The sequence below is a fragment of the Saccopteryx leptura genome, chromosome 3, assembly GCF_036850995.1.
Source record: "Saccopteryx leptura isolate mSacLep1 chromosome 3, mSacLep1_pri_phased_curated, whole genome shotgun sequence".
In the NCBI taxonomy this organism is placed as follows: domain Eukaryota; kingdom Metazoa; phylum Chordata; class Mammalia; order Chiroptera; family Emballonuridae; genus Saccopteryx; species Saccopteryx leptura.
The window spans coordinates 289,986,621-290,007,403 of NC_089505.1; the positions used below are offsets into that span (position 1 = coordinate 289,986,621).

At 40.0% G+C, this 20,783-nt stretch overlaps 1 protein-coding gene across 9 annotated transcripts in view; it reads right to left on the reverse strand.

Moving 5' to 3' along the window:
• The window catches only part of ITSN2 (intersectin 2), a 145,736-nt gene that overhangs the window by 87,554 nt on the left and 37,399 nt on the right, over positions 1 to 20,783 (reverse strand). For all 9 annotated transcript variants that reach the window (XM_066378744.1, XM_066378745.1, XM_066378746.1 and 6 more), the window contains 8 exons: positions 20,058 to 20,221; positions 18,484 to 18,690; positions 18,241 to 18,337; positions 13,209 to 13,348; positions 4,175 to 4,238; positions 3,069 to 3,206; positions 2,545 to 2,630; positions 907 to 1,169 (listed from right to left, as the gene is read on the reverse strand). In XM_066378744.1, coding sequence (XP_066234841.1) covers positions 907 to 1,169; positions 2,545 to 2,630; positions 3,069 to 3,206; positions 4,175 to 4,238; positions 13,209 to 13,348; positions 18,241 to 18,337; positions 18,484 to 18,690; positions 20,058 to 20,221 — 1,159 coding nt within the window. The remainder of the gene's footprint in view (positions 1 to 906; positions 1,170 to 2,544; positions 2,631 to 3,068; positions 3,207 to 4,174; positions 4,239 to 13,208; positions 13,349 to 18,240; positions 18,338 to 18,483; positions 18,691 to 20,057; positions 20,222 to 20,783) is intronic.

The window sequence follows — 20,783 nt, forward strand, 5'->3', positions numbered from 1 at the left end:
ATGGCACTCCATCCTTAGCCCTTTAACACAGCCAGTCTTCCTGGCAACCACCCCCTACGCCCCACATAACACGTTATCCCAAGGACCTGTGCAAGCCCAGCCTCTTGATTCCTCATTAGACCTCTGACTCCCCACTCTCATCTTTCTTTCTTTTTTTTTTTTTTTTTTGTATTTTTCTGAAGCTGGAAACGGGGAGAGACAGTCAGACAGACTCCCGCATGCGCCCGACCGGGATCCACCCGGCACGCCCACCAGGGGCGACACTCTGCCCACCAGGGGGCGATGCTCTGTCCACCAGGGGGCGATGCTCTGCCCCTCTGGGGCGTCGCTCTGCCGCGACCAGAGCCACTCTAGCGCCTGGGGCAGAGGCCAAGGAGCCATCCCCAGCGCCCGGGCCATCTTTGCTCCAATGGAGCCTTGGGTGCAGGAGGGGAAGAGAAAGACAGAGAGGAAGGGGGGGGTGGAGAAGCAAATGGGCGCTTCTCCTATGTGCCCTGGCCGGGAATCGAACCCGGGTCCCCCACACGCCAGGCTGACGCTCTACCGCTGAGCCAACCAGCCAGGGCCCCCACTCTCATCTTTCTGCCTCTCCAATTCCTTGGTCTCTTAACTATGGATCCTAAGCTTACTTTTGTTTAATGACTGGACCAAACTGACTCCTCTGACTCACTAACCTGGGCTCCTCACTCTGCTTTGCAATCAATCCTTTGAGATGTCACCTGCAGACCTTTCCCTACCACCCTGAAAACCCCTCACAGGCAAGATTCAGATTTATATAAAATAAGTAAGAATGAATGAGGCATAGGTAAAGCCATGACAGAACCAACCATTTTTTTAATTGAAGGAAATACAGCCACTTATTAAATATAATGATTTTCTTAGGAAATAAAATAACTTAAAAATAACCTCTCGTCTTTCTATCTCTTTTCTCCTTTCTTCCTCCCGTTGTCTCTCCAATTCCCTCTGTTTCTCCAAGCGTTTTTCTAATTCAAGTTGCTTCTTCCATTCTTGTTCCTGTAGTTCTCTCTGTTTTCGTTCCCACTCTTCCTTTTCTTTCTGGGCTTTCCGTTCTGCCTCCCTCTGTTGCTGCTCCATCAGGGCTTGGCGTCGCTTCTCCAGTTCCATGTTCCCCCGCTCATAGTTGGCCTTCCGTTTGTCCTCAAAAGTAACTAAGTAAGGTATATTATAAGCATCTTCACACATGCAGAACCCACAATCCAGTTTCAACATACTCATGCCCTGTGATTTTTTTTTTTTTTTTTTTTTTTTTTTTTTTGGTGACAGAGATAGAGTCAGAGAGAGGGACAGATAGGGACTGACAAACAGGAAGGGAGAGAGATGAGAAACATCAATTCTTTGTTGTGGCTTTTTAGTAGGTTCATTGATTGCTTTCTCATACGTGCCTTGACTGGGGGGGCTATAGCAGAATGAGTAAACCCTTGCTCGAGCCAGCAACCTTGGGCTCAAGCTGGTGAGCCTTGCTCAAACCATATGAGCCCGCGCTCAAGCTGGCGACCTCGAGATCTCGAACCTGGGTCCTCCACATCCCAGTCCGACGCTCTATCCACTGCGCCACCACCTGGTCAGGTGAGGGCTATTACTCTTTGGATACTTCTCCTAAGGATAATTTTAACTCAAATGTAAATAGTAAAATATTTCTGTTCTAAAAATATTCATTTTTAGAAAAGAAATTTGAGGGTCTGAATCCACCCAAGAAAGAAATAATTTTGACTACACCTGCCAATAAAAATACTTTTTAATTTTTTTCTCAGCATTTTCTTCAAGGACAACCAAAGCTGGATGGCTATATATTTGTTTTATTTGATATGTGCCACTAACTTTTTAATATTTTGAAATACATACACATACACTTTTTCAACCAATATTTAAACTTTTTTTTAAGTGAGAGGAGGGGAGATAGAGACAGACTCCCACATGCACCCCAACTGGGATCCACTCAGCAACCCCAGTCTAGGGCCAATGCTCGAATCAACTGAGCTAACCTCAGTGCCTGAGGCCAACACTCATACCAACTGAGCTATCCTCAGTGCCCAGGGCTGAGGCTCAAACCAATCGAGCCACTGGCTGCAAGAGGGGAAAAGAGTAAGAAGGGGAAGAACAAGGGGAGAGAAGCAGATGATCACTTTTCTTGTGTGCCCTGATCGGGAATTGAACCCCAGACATCTGCACGCGGGCTGATGCTCTATCTACTGAACCAGTCAGCCAGGGCCTGAACTTTTTTCTAAAGTTTAAGATTTTATCACAAGTTTGCTCTACTGATTTCTCCTAAAGTGAAAGAAACACTTTAAGATGTTTCATACACACATTCTTATCAAATACAAACACTGTCTCTTCTTCCTACATATTCTCTCAATTTTGACAATCTTAATTTTATTGATATCAAAATCCATCCCATTCATCAATTAGTTTCTCATATAGCATATAAAATCTTTAAAATGTAAAAATTCCAAAAATTCATTTACATTTCAAGGTAAAATTTAAGAGCACTCACTACAAATCTACAATTCAGACACTCAATGTTACCTGGCAATTTTTTCTGAGGTTCTTCTTCTTGTATTTTCTGGTAGGAAGGCAGAGTTCCATTAATGGAATCAATATGCTTTCCTCCTCTAAGAAAAGCAAACAACAAACAAATTAATCATCCTGCAGTCTGGGAATTTTTAGACTCAATTATACAGACTACCAATGACCAGACCAAGTTAATCGTTGTATTAAAGATACTTAAAACACAGGACAGTTTGTAGTTACAGTGAACAGCAGTATATAGATTGTCAAGGTAGAGAGATCTGGATTCAAGTCATGGTTCAGCCAATTGTTATTGGGTAAGTTTATCCTAAACCTCTTTAGGCATCAGTTTTCTTATCAATAACACAATAAAAACACACTTATGTCTAATATCTATTCCTTCTCTGTGTAATTCATTAAATTCCAAAATCAAATGTCAGAGTAAATGTTCAACTCTCCACTAAACTAGTGGAAATCTCAAAGTAATACTCAAATCTGCCAACTGACCAAAACCACTCCTCTTCACTTCCAGAGATAATTACCTGAAAGATGGAGGGACCAGCTCAGGAGGTAAAGTCAGGGGCAAAGGCTGTCCAGCTTTGGCCATGTCAGTGAGGTGCATTGCCAGGATAAATTCTTCAGCTTTTAGCTGTCCGTCACCATCAATGTCAGCCAGAGTCCTAAAGAAAACATGAACATTCACAACTGAGAAAGAAAAGTCTTAGTTCAGAGTAAAATATTTGTAAAAGAATTCAGTTTTTTTATATTTAAAACAATAATGGTAGGAAAATAGTTACTGTAACGTATTTTAGTGAAATGTCTAGAGATACAGAGAAGTGAGCAAATTTTTACCCTTAATTTTATATCACAAAAGAAAGAAAATTTTAAATAGAAAGAAAAATATTTCTTCTAAAAAGGTGGACTTTTTTCATGGTTAATTCACCTATGAAACCACATTTAATTCTACATTAACCATGAGATATTCTCAAATTCTCCACAGAGGCATTATATAAAAACAATCTAGTTTTACCTGTAAAATAATTAAATGCCAAATTCTAAAGAATAACATTCTGCACAATTTTATGCTGCTCACAAAAACTGGGGGACATTTTCCCTTGGCCGGCTGGCTCAGCGGTAGAGCCCAGCGTGTGGAAGTCCTGGGTTCGATTCCCAGCCAGGGCACACAGGAGAAGCGCCCATCTGCTTCTCCTCCCTTCACCCCTCTCCTTTCTCTCTATCTCTCTTCCCTTCCACTGCCAAGGCTCCATTGGAGCAAAGTTGGCCCGGGCACTGAGGATGGCTCCATGGCCTCCGCCTCAAGCGCTAGAATGGCTCTGGTTGCAATGGAGCAACCCCCAGAGGGGCTGAGCACTGCCCCTTGGTGGGCATGCCGGGTGGGTTCCAGTCAGGCACATGCAGAAGTCTGTCTGACTGGGATGCTTCTCATTTTGGAAAAATTCAAAAAAATAATAAATTGGGGGACATTTTATCATTTCATATTCATTTTGAAATATCCCCTAATTTTTGTGAGCAGTATATTTGCTTTTAAGTTTGCACTTACTTTCAAATGACAACTATAACAGAAACAATATCTTTCTTATAATACAGGATGTATAGTTTAAAATCATAATTAATGGATAAAACTCACCAAATAGTAGCTAGCTGAGTTTGAGAAAGATTTGACTGAAGAAGGGCATTTCTAGCTTGAAAACCTGATTGGGAGGAAAAAACATTAAAATGAAAAAAAAAAGAAAAAAGAGAAAATTCTTTAGCCTATTTAAAGTCATGCAAAGCTAAACAACTGTATCTATAAAATAACACTGCTGCTATCCTGGGAACCTCTTTTTTTTTTTTTTTTTTTTACAAAGAGAGTCATAGAGAGGGATAGATAGGGACAGACAGACAGGAACGGAGAGAGATGAGAAGCATCAATCATTAGTGTTTTTTTGTTGTTGCTGTGACACCTTAGTTGTTCATTGATTGCTTTCTCATATGTGCCTTGACCGTGGGGTTAAAGCAGACCGAGGAACCCCTTGCTCGAGCCAGCAACCTTGGGTCCAAGCTGGTGAGCTTTGCTCAAATCAGATGAGCCCGCGCTCAAGCTGGTGACCTCAGGGTCTCGAACCTGGGTCTTACGCATCACAGTCCGATGCTCTATCCACTGTGCCACCACCTGGTCAGGTTATCCTGGGAACTTTTAACATCCAAGTTTCTACCATGTGCCAGGCACTGAGCATTTAGTAGCAATCAAAACAAACACGTTCCCTGACTCCAAGGAAATTTAAAATCTAGAATTAAGCCCTGGCCAGTTGGCTCAGTGGTAGAGTATCAGCCTGGCATTAGATGTTCCAGGTTCGATTACCAGTCGGGGCACATAGGGGAAGTGACCACCTGCTTTTCTACCCCTTCCCTTCTCCCTTCTCTCTCTCTCTCACCCTCCCACAGCCATGCCTCGGTTGGAGCAAGTTGGCCCTGGGCACTGAATATGGCTCCATGGCCTTGCCTCAGGCACTAAAATTGCTGGTTGCTGAGCAATGGAGCAACAGCCTCAGATGGGCAGAGCATCGCCCAGTAGGAGGCTTGCCAGGTAGATCCCAGTTGGGGCACATGTGGTAGTCTGTCTCTGCCTCCCCACTTCTCACTTAAGGAAAATCAATCAATCAAACAATAAAGAAAGAAAATCTAGAATTAGTGGAACCAAATGCTCCCCATGTCTTTTCAGAAGATAACACTACATAAGCAACAGACACAAAGGACTGAGCCTCTAGTACAGACAGTATTTAGAGGCCAAATTCTAGAGCAGGGGTCCACAAACTATGGCCTCTGGGCCACATGCGGCCCCCTGAGGCCATTTATCCGGCCCCCACCACACTTCCGGAAGGGGCACCTCTTTCATTGGTGGTCAGTGCATCTTGTGCTCCTGGAGTACTGTATGTGGCAGCGCCGCAAAGCGCGGCATCGCTCACATACAGTACTACTTCTGGTGACGCAGGACGCACGTGTCACGGCTCCGGAAGTGCATCATATCACTTGTAACGGCTAGCAGTGACAAATATGGAACCGGACATTGACCATCTCATTAGCCAAAAGCAGGCCCATAGTTCCCATTGAAATACTGGTCAGTTTGTTGATTTAAATTTACTTGTTCTTTATTTTAAGTATTATATTTGTTCCCGTTTTGTTTTTTTACTTTAAAATAAGATATGTGCAGTGTGCACAGGGATTTGTTCATAGTTTTTTTTATAGTCCGGCCCTCCAACGGTCTTGAGGGACAGTGAACTGGCCTCCAGTGTAAAAAGTTTGGGGACCCCTGTTCTTGAGCCTCCTTGTACACCCACTGCAACTGGAAGCACAGGTTCCTTAGTTAGCATTTTCAGATCTCCTTTTATATTTCTGATTGTTCCTTTATCTCTCCTCTTTCTCTTCTAAATGACTAGTAACGGCTGGCATTTTCAAAAGATCTGTCCTGGACATTGTATTCTGTGTGTTCACATCCATTTCTATTACTTAAAATAGCACCTAAAGGCTGGTGATTCCCAAATGAACATCCCCAGCCCAAATGTCTCCTCTAAGTTTAAACTTAGTCTATGTGCAACTAAAAAATCTACTTACGTAATTCACAAGCATCTCAAACCAAACATGTACAAAACTACTCTCTCAAACCCCTCCCACATTCTTCTTCCTAATCTTCACCCAACCGTTCTTTCTGTCTTCCTTTCTCTACAGCATCACTGTCCATTCAGTGGCTGAAGCCAGAAATCAGAGTCACCCTGATCCCTCTCTCTTGTACATCCACATCCAACATCAAGTCTACACATGCAATTCTACACCATTGCATGTATAGGTCCTTCTCACCCCTTAAGTCACAATTTAACGTCACCTTTTCAGAGAGAAGTCTCTGTCCACCCTATCCACTTCCTGCCTGCTTCCTTCATATCTGTATCACAATTTGTAATGTAACATTTATATATTTACCTGTTTGCCTGTTTCCTCTATTACGCTAAGTTCTGTGAAGACAAAAACTCTGACTGCTTTATTCACTAATGTATAACCCCCATGCTTGACACACAGAAGATGCTTAATAAATATCTGCGAAAGTAATGAATAAAGTTTAATCCAAAGTTCTCTATCTAGGGGCAATGGAGACTTAAGAGATAGAGTCCAATAGTAGTAATAGCTAACATTCACTGAATGCTTACTTTGTACAGTAAACTGTTCAATTTTTCTTTCCCTCAGTGAGAAAACAAAAATATGTTTCTGTAACAGGTTTCCTGATCTTCAATGAAAATATTACAGAATAGAAGTGCCTGTCTACCTGACAGGAGCATTCTTTCCTGGTGAGCTAATCTGAGGCTTTCTGATTACAGGTAAAATCATGTGGCTTCTCTAGGGAAGGTCTCCCTGGTCAGTACACCAGGCCTGCCGCTCTCACTCACAGGTGACTGAGTCATGAGTACCAGAAGTCAGCCCCTACTCTGGGTTCAGCCTGAGTCAAGGATGGTCCAAATGCTTCTGTACAGAAGAGAGCAAGCCGTACATCTGCTAACTTTTCCTCAGCAAAAGCTCCCACAACCAAAGTAGCACAAATGCCCCCTAGCCCAATGTTTCACTGAGCTTTGAACACAGAGGTCTGTATAATCAAAGCTACATACACTATATGGAACAAACAGAAGTATTCCATGTGTATGTATGTGTGTATACACACACACACACACATACACACACACATTATGCAAGTGAATGTTTATATTATATTACTTAAAAATTGTTCAGGCCCTGGCCAGGTAGCTCAGTTAGTTAGAACATCGTCCTGATATACCAAGGTTGCAGGTTTGAACCTGGGTCACAGCACATACAAGAATCAACCAATGAATGCAAAAGTAAGTGGAACAACATGATGTCTCTCTCTCTCTCTCACTCTGTCTTCCTCTCTTTCTCTAATCAATAAATAAAAACATCCAAATTTTCATTCTTTTTAAAAATCTGGCCACTTAACAGAAATCACATAAGGAAAAATATTAAAGATAGCTCAGAGCCTCACCAATTAATTATTCCTCAGGGATATTTTTGTGTTAACAGGAGGATTATTCCAATAAAGAGAAATGGAAGGCTATTTCAAGCATGAAAAAAGGTCAATAACTACAAATAAATAAATAAATAAATAAAAGAAAAAAGGTCAATAACTAAGGTTTCAGCTCTTGGACAAAGGTAACAGAGTAGATCCCTTAGCATTAGGTGACAGAGCAGGAAGAAAGGGAGGAATGTACATGTTTAAGAGCATACTGGTGGAAGGCTTCAATTTGAGCAAAGTCTGAATAATATAAAGGGCTACAGAGAACCAGTAGAGTGCTTTACTAAGAAAAGCTCACTTGAACATGTACACCATTGGTCTGCCAATCCTCTTGATATCCTATTTCCTGTGCCTACAATACCAGTCCCTCCATCCTCTACCTGGTAGTCTATTTATTCTCCAAGGTCCAGCTCAAATGTCACTCTTTTATGAATCTCTCATATTTTCAGTTACTTTCTCATATATCTACAGATATATCTATATAGATATCTCTATATAAATATGGATATCTATATATAGATATATGTTTCAATTTTTTCATTAATTGAGAGAGGAAGGGGGAAGAGAGAGGAGAGAGAGAGGAAGAGAGAGAGGGAGAGAGAGGGAGAAAGCAGGAGAGAGAGGGAGAGAGAGAGGGAGGAAAAGAGGGAAGGAAGGAGAGGAAGGGGAGGGGAAGAGGGAGGGAGGAAGAGGGAGAAGCATCAACTTGTTCCACTTAGTTGTTCCATTTAGTTGTGTACTCATTGATAGCTTCTTGTACATGCCTAAACTGAGGATCGAATCCACAACTTCAGTGCGCCGGGACAACACTTTTCTACTGAGGCCAGGGCCACTATCTCACCTATATTAATCACAGCACTTTTAAACCACTAATCAAATTCTGTGATTATGACCTATGGGCTCTTCAGAGATAGGGACCATGTCTTCCTTCTCTCTGCATTCCAGTACCTCAACAGAGTGCTTGGAAAATACGTGACTCAGGAAAAATCTGAGTCAATGAATTTAAATAAATCATGATTAAGATTTAAGAGAAAGAACATAAGGGGAAAATTAGACTACCAATATTCACTGAATAGCATAATGTGTAAGCTTAGGTCAGCTCCATATTCATATATCTGAGGATATCAGAAGCAACTTCTTTTCAAAGAAGATCTATCCTTCCTTTAACTATGGATACACAGCTTTATTCTCATAGGTCTAAGAATAACAACATTCTCTAAAAACAAAACAATATAAAACCTTTATACAATATGGCATATATACAAATAAAGTAACATTAGGAGATCAATTTTTTCATATTCCAAGACAAACCCACCTTTGTTTACAGGTGTTTTGTTTGTTTGTTTTTTACAGAGACAGAGAAAGAGTCAGAGAGAGGGATAGACAGGGACAGACAGATAGGAACAGAGAGAGATGAGAAGCATTAATCATCAGTTTTTTGTTGCGACACCTTAGTTGTTCATTGATTGTTTTCTCATATGGTGCCTTGACTGTGGGCCTTTAGCAAACCAAGTAACCCCTTGCTCAAGCCAGTGACCTTCGGTCCAAGCTGGTGAGTTTTGCTCAAACCAGATGAGCCCACACTCAAGCTGGCGACCTTGGGGTCTCGAACCTGGGTCCTCCACATCCCAGTCCAACCTTTTATCCACTGCGCCACTGTCCGGTCAGGCTACACTGTATATTTGAAGCACATAAATAAAGTGTGCTAATCTTAAGTGTACTGCTGGATGACTTTTTACATAGGTATGTACACATGTAACCAACATCTATATCAAGATACAGAATGTGCGTGCGGAGGACCCGGGTTCGATTCCCGGCCAGGGCACACAGGAGAAGCGCCCATTTGCTTCTCCACCCCTCCGCCGCACTTTCCTCTCTGTCTCTCTCTTCCCCTCCCGCAGCCAAGGCTCCATTGGAGCAAAGATGGCTCGGGCGCTGGGGATGACTCTGTGGCTTCTGCCCCAGGCGCTAGAGTGGCTCTGGTCGCAATATGGCGATGCCCAGGATGGGCAGAGCATCGCCCCCTGGTGGGCAGAGCGTCGCCCCATGGTGGGCGTGCCGGGTGGATCCCGGTGGGGCGCATGCGGGAGTCTGTCTGACTGTCTCTCCCCGTTTCCAGCTTCAGAAAAATGAAAAAAAAAAAAAAAAGATACAGAATGTTTCCAGAAGGCCTGGGCGTGGCCCCTTCCCAACAGAGTAAGGACACCACTCTGATTTCTATCACCACCAGCTAAGCTTCCTGTATTGAGCTTCATAAAAATGGATTAAATAGCATGCATCTTGTGTGCCAGGCTTTTTTCATTCAACACAGTATAAGTGAACTGCATCTATGTTGCTGCAAATATCAGCAGTCCAGTCATTTTTATTGCTGTAAGGGCTTGTTATAGAAATACACTACAATTTATCCATTCTTCTGTTGATGGACATTTAGACTGCTTTTTTGGGGGATGCTTTTAATGAAGCTGTCACGAATATTTTTATACATGTCATTTGAATCCACTTTTGTTAATCTGAAAAAAGAAACCTCTTTCAAGCCAAAGGTAGGGCCCAAACAAAACAAGTTCATTGTTTCAAAAAATGGGAATCATGATCTTACATAAATCTCGAGCATGTTTGAATACCATTATTTCACAGAATCTACGATGCTATCAATTATAAGACACATCATTATTTTACGTAGAACTAAGAAAAAAAAGAACATGGCCAATACCATGACACAATGTTAACGCACCACTGATGTGAACCACATTTCAATTTTAGAGAGGTTAAAATGTTAAAAAAATAAGTAAAAAGGTTACTTAAAAATATAGCATACCTTGTTTCACACAATTTGATAAAATCACAGAAAATTTTATTATTAATATTTGATACATATATAATAGTGTATCTGTAAGTTATAAAGTATAACAACAAAAGTCACCCATGAACTGATACACAACTTAAAAACTAGATCCTATGACTAAATGCTTTGAAGCTGAGTTCCCTGAATTTCACTACATGTCTCTAGAAGAGGTAAATACTATCCTGAATTTTGTATGTAAATTCCCTTGGTTAAAAAAAATGTTTTTGGTCCTGGCGAGTTGGCTCAGTGATAGAGCATTGGCCCAGTGTGTGGAGGTCCTGGGTTCGATTCCTGGTCAGGGCACACAGGAAAGGCGCCCATCTGCTTCTCCACCCCTCCCACTCTCACTCTCTCTTCTCCCATCCTGCAGCCATGGCTCAATTAGGGCGAGTTGGTCTTGGGTACTGAGGATGGCTCCATGGCCTCTGCCTCAGGCACTAAAAATTGGCTCTGGTTTCAGTAGAGCAAGGGCCCCAGATGGGCAGAGGATCACTCCCTAGTGGGTTTGCCAGGTGGATCTGGTCAGGGCGCATGTGGCAGTCTGTCTCTGCCTACCCTCCCCTCACTAAAAAATAAAAGAAAGTAAAAAGTAAAAAATGTTTTTATCACATAGGTATATATCTTTAAAGAGAATACTGCATATTCTTGCTTGTCCATCAGTTCCTAAAATCTTACTGCTCTCCTACCCTATTGCGTAACTAGTGACCCTATACTTCAATTTCATAGACTTTTCTTTCTCCAAACATGCCATGAACTTTTTGCTCTTAAGAATTCTTCTGTCACCTTCAAATGCCCTCACCTTCAATCTCTAGCTGTATAAATCCTCTTTCTTTCATGCTAGAGCTTAAATGTTTCCTTCTCACAAGCTGTTTTATCTAATCTCATCAGATTAATATAGCCCATTCTACGTTCCCTAGCACTTTAAAGCTCCATTACTTTTAAATACTCATTTTCTTGGCCTAAATTGTAATTCGTGGCTAAGTGAAGAGAGGGGAAAGTTAGAAGGTGGGAATTCTACTTGCCTATCACCCTCTGTTTATATCCCCTTTGCTATCCTCGATGAGTCAAGTTTGGATATTTGTTCTAGCATGGACTCAAATATTCTATGGGGATCTAAAGTCAAGTTTTATGGCTACATTTGGGTTTGAGCATTAAAGGATGAGCAATGCTCATATGAGGTTTTAGGAAGGGCAAACAGAGAAAGACCCAATGAAGAAGGGGGTTCTCAGGTAAGGTAACTGAGCTGAAGCTAAGTCCCACACACTCCCTTCTGTCATGTGAGGTTCTCCATTCATGCATTACACTGGAGCATGAGGTTTGATCTTCTCAAGGGTGAGGTCTTTTGGATCTAGATGTGTGCTCAATTTTTTTTTTTTTTTTTGTATTTTTCTGAAGCTGGAAATAGGGAGAGACAGTCAGACAGACTCCCGCATGCGCCCGACCAGGATCCACCTGGCACGCCCACCAGGGGGTGATGCTCTGCCCCTCCGGGGCATCACTCTGTCGCGACCAGAGCCACTCCAGCGCCTGGGGCAGAGGCCAAGGAGCCATCCCCAGCGCCCGGGCCATCTTTGCTCCAATGGAGCCTCGCTGAGGGAGGGGGAGAGAGAGACAGAGAGGAAGGAGGGGGGAGGGGTGGAGAAGCAGACGGGCGCTTCTCCTGTGTGCCCTGGCCAGGAATCGAACCCGGGACTTCTGCACGCCAGGTGACGCTCTACCACTGAGCCGACCGGCCAGGGCCATATGCTCAATTTTATTGTAAGAAAACACTCAAGTTATATCCATCTTTGCACTCTTTTTTATTTCTTCTTTGCCAGGTGAGAGGTGGTGAGACTGAGAGACAGACGCTTGCATGCACCCCAACTGGGATCCACCCGACAATCCCTGTCTGGGGCCGATGCTCTGCCTATCTGGGGCTATGCTCAACTGAGCTATTTTTAGCAACTGAAGCAGAAGCTCTACCCAGCCATCCTCAGCACCCAGGGCTGACATGCTTGAACCAATCAAGCCATGGTTGTGAGAGTGGAAGAGAGAGAGAGAAAGAAAAAGAGAGGGGTGGGGAGGTGGGGGAGGGGTGGAGAAGCAGATGGTCGTTTCTTCTGTGTGCCCTGAATACGAATTGAACGTGGGACATCAATACACTGGGTTGACGCTCTACCACTGAGCCAACGGGCCAGGACCTCATCTTTGAACTCTTATAAAACTTACATTATTTGTATTTATTCAATGCCTGCCAAATTTTTTTTTTGTATCTTTCTGAAGTGAGAAGCAGGGAGGCAGACAGACAGACTCCCGATGTGCCCAACCCAGGATCCACCCAGCAAGCCCATCAGGGGGCGATGCTCTGCCCATCTAGGCTGTCACTCCATTGTAACCGGAACCATTCTAGTCCCTGAGGCGGCGGCCATACAGTCATCCTCAGCACCTGGGCAAACTTTGCTCCAATGGAGCCTCGGTTGTGGGAGGGAAAAAGAGAGAGAGAGAGAGAGAAGGGAAAGGGGTATGGGTGGAGAAGCAGATGGGTGCTTCTCCTGTGTGCTCTGGCCAGAAATCGAACCTGGGACTTCTACATGCTGGGCTGACGCTCTACCAGTGGGCCAGCCTGCCAGGGCTCTTGTCAAAATTTTTTGATGTTAAAATTTTAGATGAGCTACAAAGTATAAAATCCAATGAAGTTACAAAGTATAAAATCCAATACAAGTTCTTCAATAGATGTCCATATGAAAAACTTTAACTTTCTCACATTCTTAAGCACTGTATACCACTTACCTGAGAGGTATCCACTCATGCTTTTGTCAAGACTATTAAATTTTTGCCGATATTTCAATCTTGAAGCCTGAGGAACTGCCCACTCTGAGGTCCCAGTCTTGGGCGAGTTCCCTGACAGTGAAGCAGTTGAGGAAGTTGAGCTATAACAAAATTTATTTAAAAATTTTATGTTACTAAATAAAATACATTTAAACTCTATAATGCAGACACATTAATAAGCATACTTTCTATAATATAATAGTAATTGCTTTTTATTTAATATTGAAAAAATTCAGGGAATTATCCTTCTTCTCAGGAAAGCAAATGCCATATGAAGTATAGAACTACTATATATCAAGAACCTGCTATGTACCAGGCCCCATATTGTGCTGGGGCCTTTAAAAATATTCTAATCTTTCTGACAAACTTAAAAGGTATTAATTACTGTCCCAGCTTCTGTAGGGGCAAACTATGGCTCAGTGATGCTAAGGAAAAAAGAAAGGTTTAAATGCAATCAGTGAGTGCTTAAGCTAGGATACAGAGATTCTAGGTTACTGCTTTAAAGAGCACTATTGGATAAAGATATGGTATGTGTATACAATGTATTATTACTAAGCCATATAAAAGTATGAAATCCTACCATCTGTGACAACATGGATGAACCTAGAGCTGTGATGGTGAACCTTTTTATAAAAACTGCCCACTTTTGCAGTGTTAGTCAACCTGGTCTCTCCTGCCCACTAGTGGGCGGGCGTTCCAGCTTTCATGGTGGGCCCCAGTAGCAGAGCAACCAAACAGTGCTGTGATTGGCTCACCATGAAAGCTGGACCGCCCACTAGTGGGTGGGAGGGACCAGGTTGACCAGCACTGCAAAAGTGGGTGGTTTTTATAAAAAGGTTCACCATCCAGGCCCTAGAGGGTATTATGCTAAGTGAGATAAGTCAAAAAAGGTTCACCATCACGGCCCTAGAGGGTATTATGCTAAGTGAGATAAGTCAAAGATAGACAAATATCATATGATTTCACTTATATGTAGAATCTAAAAAACAAAATAAAGGAATAAACAAAAAAGAAACTCATTGGTACAGAGAAAAAATTGTTGGATGCCAGGTGGGAGGCGAGTTGGGGGGCTGGGTGAAAACGGTGAAGAGATAAAGGAGTACATATTGGCAGTTAGAAATGGTCATGGGGATGTCAAGTACAGCATAGGGAATATAGTCAATAATATTCTAATAACTGTGTGGTGTCGGGGGTAGTGCTGGACTTGTTGGGAGGGTCACTTCATAAGTTGTGTAAATGTCTGGCTACTACGCTGTATACCTGGAAAGTAATATAATATTGAATGTCAGCTGTAATTGAAAAAAAAAGTTAATTTATAAGAGTATTATTGTGATTTATACACAAGCTGATGAATAAACATTGAAGTTTTCTGAAATTAAAACATACTTAATAAGCAGAATTTGCTCAAGAAAGAAACTAACAATGTGCAACAATTATAAGATGTTTTAAGAAACATACATTTGTTAAGAAGCTAGAAAAAGCTCAAATAAACAACCTAACCCTGCATCTAAAAGAACTAGAAAAAGAACAGCAAGTAAAGCCCAAATGTAGTAGAAGGAAGGAAATAATAAAGATCAGAGCAGAAATAAATGACATAGAGGCTAAAGAAACAATACAGAGGATCAATAAAACTAGGAGCTGGTTCTTTGAAAAGGTAAACAAGATTGATGAACCTTTTTAACTAGAATCACCAAGAAAAAGAGAGAGGACTCAAATAAAATTAGAGAGTGGAGAAATAACAACTGACACAACAGAAATACAAAATATTGTAAGAAAATACTATGAAGAACTGTATGCCAAAAAACTAGACAACCTAGATGAAATGGACAAATTCCTTGAAACATACAATCTTCCAAAAATCAATCTGGAAGAATCAGAAAACCTAAACAGACCGATTACACCAAATGAGATCAAAACAGTTATCAAAAAACTCCCAACAAAGAAAAGTCCGGGGCCTGATGGCTTCACAACTGAATTCTACCAAATATTCAAAGAAGAACTAACTTCTATCCTTCTCAAACTATTTCAAAAAATTCAAGAGGAAGGAAGACTTCCAAGCTCCTTTTATGAGGCGAGCATAATTCTGATTCCAAAACCAGGCAAAGACAACACAAAGAAAGAAAATTATAGGCCAATATCTCTGATGAATATAGATGCTAAAATCCTCAACAAAATATTAGCAAATCGGATCTAACAATATATGGAAAAAATCATACACCATGATCAAGTGGGATTTATTCTGGGGAGGCAAGGCTGGTATAATATTCGTAAATCAATCAATGTGATTCATCACATAAACAAAAAGAAGGAGAAAAACCATATGATAATTTCAATAGATGCAGAAAAAGCATTTGATAAAATCCAGCACCCATTCATGATCAAAACTCTCAGCAAAGTGGGAATACAGGGAACATACCTCAACATGATCAAAGCCATCTATGAGAAACCCACAGCCAACATCATACTCAATGGGCAAAAATTAAAACCAATCCCCTTAAGATCAGGAACAAGGCAGGGGTGCCCCCTTTCACCACTCTTATTTAACATAGTCCTGGAAGTCCTAGCCACAACAATCAGACAAGAAGAAGAAATAAAAGGCATTCAAGTTGGAAAAGATGAAGTAAAACTATCATTATTTGCAGATGATATGATATTATATATAGAAAACCCTAAAGTCTCAGTCAAAAAACTACTGGACCTGATAAATGAATTCAGCAAAGTGGCAGGATATAAAATCAATACTCAGAGATTAGAGGCATTTTTATACGCCAACAATGAACAGTCAGAAAGAGAAATTAAGGAAACAATCCCCTTCACTATTACAACCAAAAAAATAAAGTACCTAGGAGTAAACTTAACCAAGGAGATTAAAGACTTGTACTCGGAAAATTACAAAGCATTGATAAAAGAAATCAAGGAAGATACAAACAAGTGGAAGCATATACCATGCTCATGGTTAGGAAGAATAAACATCATTAAAATGTCTATATTACCCAAAGCAATCAATAAATTCAACGTAATACCAATTAAAATACCAATGATATACTTCAAAGATATAGATCACATATTCCAAAAATTTATATGGAACCAAAGAAGAACACGAATAGCCTCAGCAATCTTAAAAAAGAAGAATAAAGTGGGAGGTATCACACTTCCTGATATCAAGTTATACTACAAGGCCACTGTACTCAAAACAGCCTGGTACTGGCATAAGAACAGGCATATAGATCAATGGAACAGAACAGAGAACCCAGAAATAAATCCACAGCTCTATGGACAACTGATATTTGACAAAGGAGGTAAGGAAATACAATGGAGTAAAGACAGCCTCTTTAACAAATGGTGCTGGTAAAATTGAACAGCTACCTGCAAAAAAATGAAACTAGATCACCAGCTTATACCACTCACAAAAATAAACTCAAAATGGATAAAAGACTTAAATGTAGGCCATGAAACCATAAGCATCTTAGAAGAAAACATAGGCAGTAAGCTCTCCGACATCTCTCAGAGCAATATATTTGCTGATTTATCTCCACGGGGAAGTGAAATAAAAGACAGGATAAACAAATGGACTATATCAAACTAAAAAGCTTTTGCACAGCTAAAGACAATAAGAACAGAATAAAAATACAAACTGCACAATGGGAGAACATATTTGACAATACGTCTGATAAGGGGTTAATAACCAAAATTTATAAAGTACTTGTAAATCTCAACACCAGGAAGACAAACAATCCAATCAAAAAATGGGAAAAAGAAATGAGTAGACACTTTTCCAAAGAGGACATACAGATGGCCAATAGGCATATGAAAAAATGCTGAACATCATTAATCATTAGAGAAATGCAAATTAAAACCACAATGAGATATCACCTCACACCAGCCAGAATGGCGCTCATCAACAAAACAACAAAGAATAAGTGCTGGTGAGGATGTGGAGAAAAGGGAACCCTCCTGCACTGCTGGTGGGAATGCAGACTGGTGCAACCACTGTGGAAAACAGTATGGAGATTCCTCAAAAAACTGAAAATCGAACTGCCTTTTGACCCAGCTATCCCACTTTTAGGAATATACCCCAAGAACACCATAGAACGGCTCCAAAAGGAGAAATGCACCCCCATTTATAGCAGCCCTGTTCACAGTAGCGAAAATCTGGAAACAGCCCAAGTATCCGTCAGAGGACAAGTGGATTAAAAAGCTTTGGTACATATATACTATGGAATACTACTCAGCCATAAGAAATGATGACATCGGATCATTTACAATAACATGGATGGACCTTGATAACATTATACGGAGTGAAATAAGTAAATCAGAAAAAACTAAGAACTATATGAATCCATACATAGATGGGACATAAAAATGAGACTCAGAGACATGAACAAGGATGTGATGGCAATGGGGTGGAGAGGTGGGGGGAGGGGGGATGGGACGAGAAAGGAGAGAGGGGGTGGGGGAGGGGAGGGGCACAAAGAAAACCAGATAGAAGGTGACAGAAGACAATTTGACTCTGAGTGAGGGGTATACAGCACAATCAAAGGTCAAAATAATCTGGAGATGTTTTCTCTCAACATATGTACCCTGATTTATCAATGTCACTGCATTAAATTTAATAATAAATAAAATATATAAAAAAAAGAAACACATTTGTAAAAGAAAAAGTAGGTAGCTCTGGGGAAAAAAAACCTGACTAATAAAAATAGAGCAAAATATTTTTAGTTTACATGAAACATTTTTTCAAAAGTAAAATACCACAGGCATTTATAATTCTAAAAATACAAAAATTTATTTTATGTAAAATACCACAGGCATTTATAATTCTAAAAATATAAAAATTTATTTTATGTAAGTTATAAATAATAAATTTACCTTAATTATTTACACTTGGCCATAATAAAGTAAAACTGGGATATATTCAGAGCTTTAAAAACTAGTCATTTGTCAAATACTCTTTATTAAAAGCATAAGAAGTTGGAAGTTTAAATATTCATACCTACTAGATCCTAAATCAATCAGAGATTGGGCTTTCTGTATACTAGCACCACCAAATCCTCCCATCATCATACTGTAAGATGACGTATGAGGCAATGCTAAAAAAATAAAAGAGAAAAGAAAAATAAAAAAAGTTCACAATAAACAATATCACAAATTATGAAGGAAACTTAACCTCCATTGGAACATGAATATAACAGTTTCTTCATATGAAATACTGACTCATAAGACGTAAAGTACTTACTTGAAGAAGAATAAGGAATGGATAAAGGCTGAATGAGACTGGCAGTTCCATTTGGTAATGATGAAGTGCTAACAGAAGGCACTAGGGGAGCAGGCATCATTAAGGGAGGAAGAGTGGTCCCTGAAGTTGCGGGGGACAAGGCTGTTGCTATAGGTGCGACGGGAGGCAATGGCTGAGGAATGGACAGATTGGGCATGCTTCCCATTCCTAAAGATAAAACAGAACACAATTCTAGTGCTAGTAAATCAATTATAAAACACATGCCAGAAAACAAGTTTATAGTATAGTGAGCTGACCCTATATTTACAAAAAAGCTATGGGCAAACTATCTAGTCTTAATTCACAAAAGCAGCTATGACCTAGCAGTTAGGGAGGTAAACTACTGCTTTTAATGCCAATATTCTGACCTATGTAAACTAAGGGAATGACCACTATGGAGTTAAAAATTCTCTTCCAGCATCATGAAAACTAAGCAGCCTTTTTCAATTAAATATTAGTATCTAATGTATTACCAGATCAAACATGAGATTTTATGTGAGGATAATAAATACAGTGCTATTGAATTAACACACACAACCAAACTGCCCCCACTCAAAGGAACAATGTGATGACTCTTACTCATTTACTAACTACAGAATACTAAGTACATTATATAAATATAGTGACACAATGATTTGGTATTTATCTCTCGAGTTCACTACCACAGTGAAAGAAATTAGTATTTTAAGATCTAACATCTGGCATATAGGAACATGTTTCAGATACATAGAGATATCTTTGAATGTTCCATTTCAATGAAAGCTTCTAATATAATTAATAATTGGCTAATGAAAATTAATGGAAAACTGGTTATCTCTGATTACTATGTAAATTAGCACAGAGTCTTCAACTTTTAGCCCTAAAATTAGCTGGCTAATTAAGCTTTTTTCTTTTTTAAAGATTTTATTTATTGATTTTAGAAAGAGAGAGAGAGAGAGAAAGACATGGGGGGAGAAGTGGGAAACATCAACTCATAGTTGCTTCTTATATGTGCCTTGACCGGCAGGGCAAGGCTTAGGTTTCGAACTCGCAACCTCAGCATTCTAGGTCGATGCTCTATCTACTGTGCCACCACAGGTCAGGAATATTAACCTTTAAATTAAAGAAATTTCTACTTACGTACAATTTTAAATTATCCTCCAATTTAAACTATTTCATGTAAGTTAAAAATTGTTCAAATTTTTTCTGTTACTCATACAAAGCACAGAGGAAAGTAAGAATAGTATTTAGAATCAGCTATATGACAGGGATCATATAATTTATCATCCAACAGGGATTATGAAAGGGCACAGTAAATGGACTAGATGCCAGGACAACAGACATAAATGAGAACTGTCCCTGGAGAACTGGGACACATGGACACCCAAGCTATGACAGCAAATTTAATTAATATTTCTTATCTCAGACATGCAAATTAACTTGGAGTCTGGGGACTGTCATTTTATGCCATCAATTCCTTTTTATTTTCCATCAATTCCTGTTTTGATCACTAAACTTTGTGCCTAGAAATCAAATTTAATTAAATAAATACATACCAAAACGAGCAGAAATTAATGGAGAGAACATAGGAGGTTGTTTCATAATAGGAGGGAGAACCACAGGCAACTGCTGGCCTTGCAGCTTTAGTTTGATGAGTTTCATAGCTATGGAGAACTCTTGCTGATCCATCTTCCCATCCTTGTTCAGGTCTGACAAAGCCCTAAAAGGACAATGATGTGGTTAGATTGTATGTAGGGTCAACATTACATTTGAGAATGATGATAAAATAAAAACAATGATACCATTCACACACTGATCATCACTTAAATATGTGTGTGTATAAAAGTTGAAACCTATACATTAAGAAATACTGATCAGGGATGGCACTGAATAAAACACTGCCAGTCTACATAGAATCTAGAGACTTTAGGGTGACTTCCACCAAGGCAAATGAAAAAAAATTATTCAAGAGTATAATTTTAAACTTATTCATTTATTCAAATATTTATTGAATGCTTGTTATATTTCTGAACTTTTCCAAGCATTGGAATATTCCAAGTGTAAAGAAAAATGGAGTAGGGGTTGGTATTTACTGTAAATACATTAAAAAACAAATGTTATTATAGATATTATAAAGCACAATTTCCTTAAGGTAGGAACAGGAGAAAGGAGGAATAATTTGGGGTTTATAGATGATGAAATAAATGAAACTACAAAATAACAGAAAGATTTTAAGACTGCCAAATTACGCTGAGGATGGCTTGGTTGGTTTGAGCGTGTCA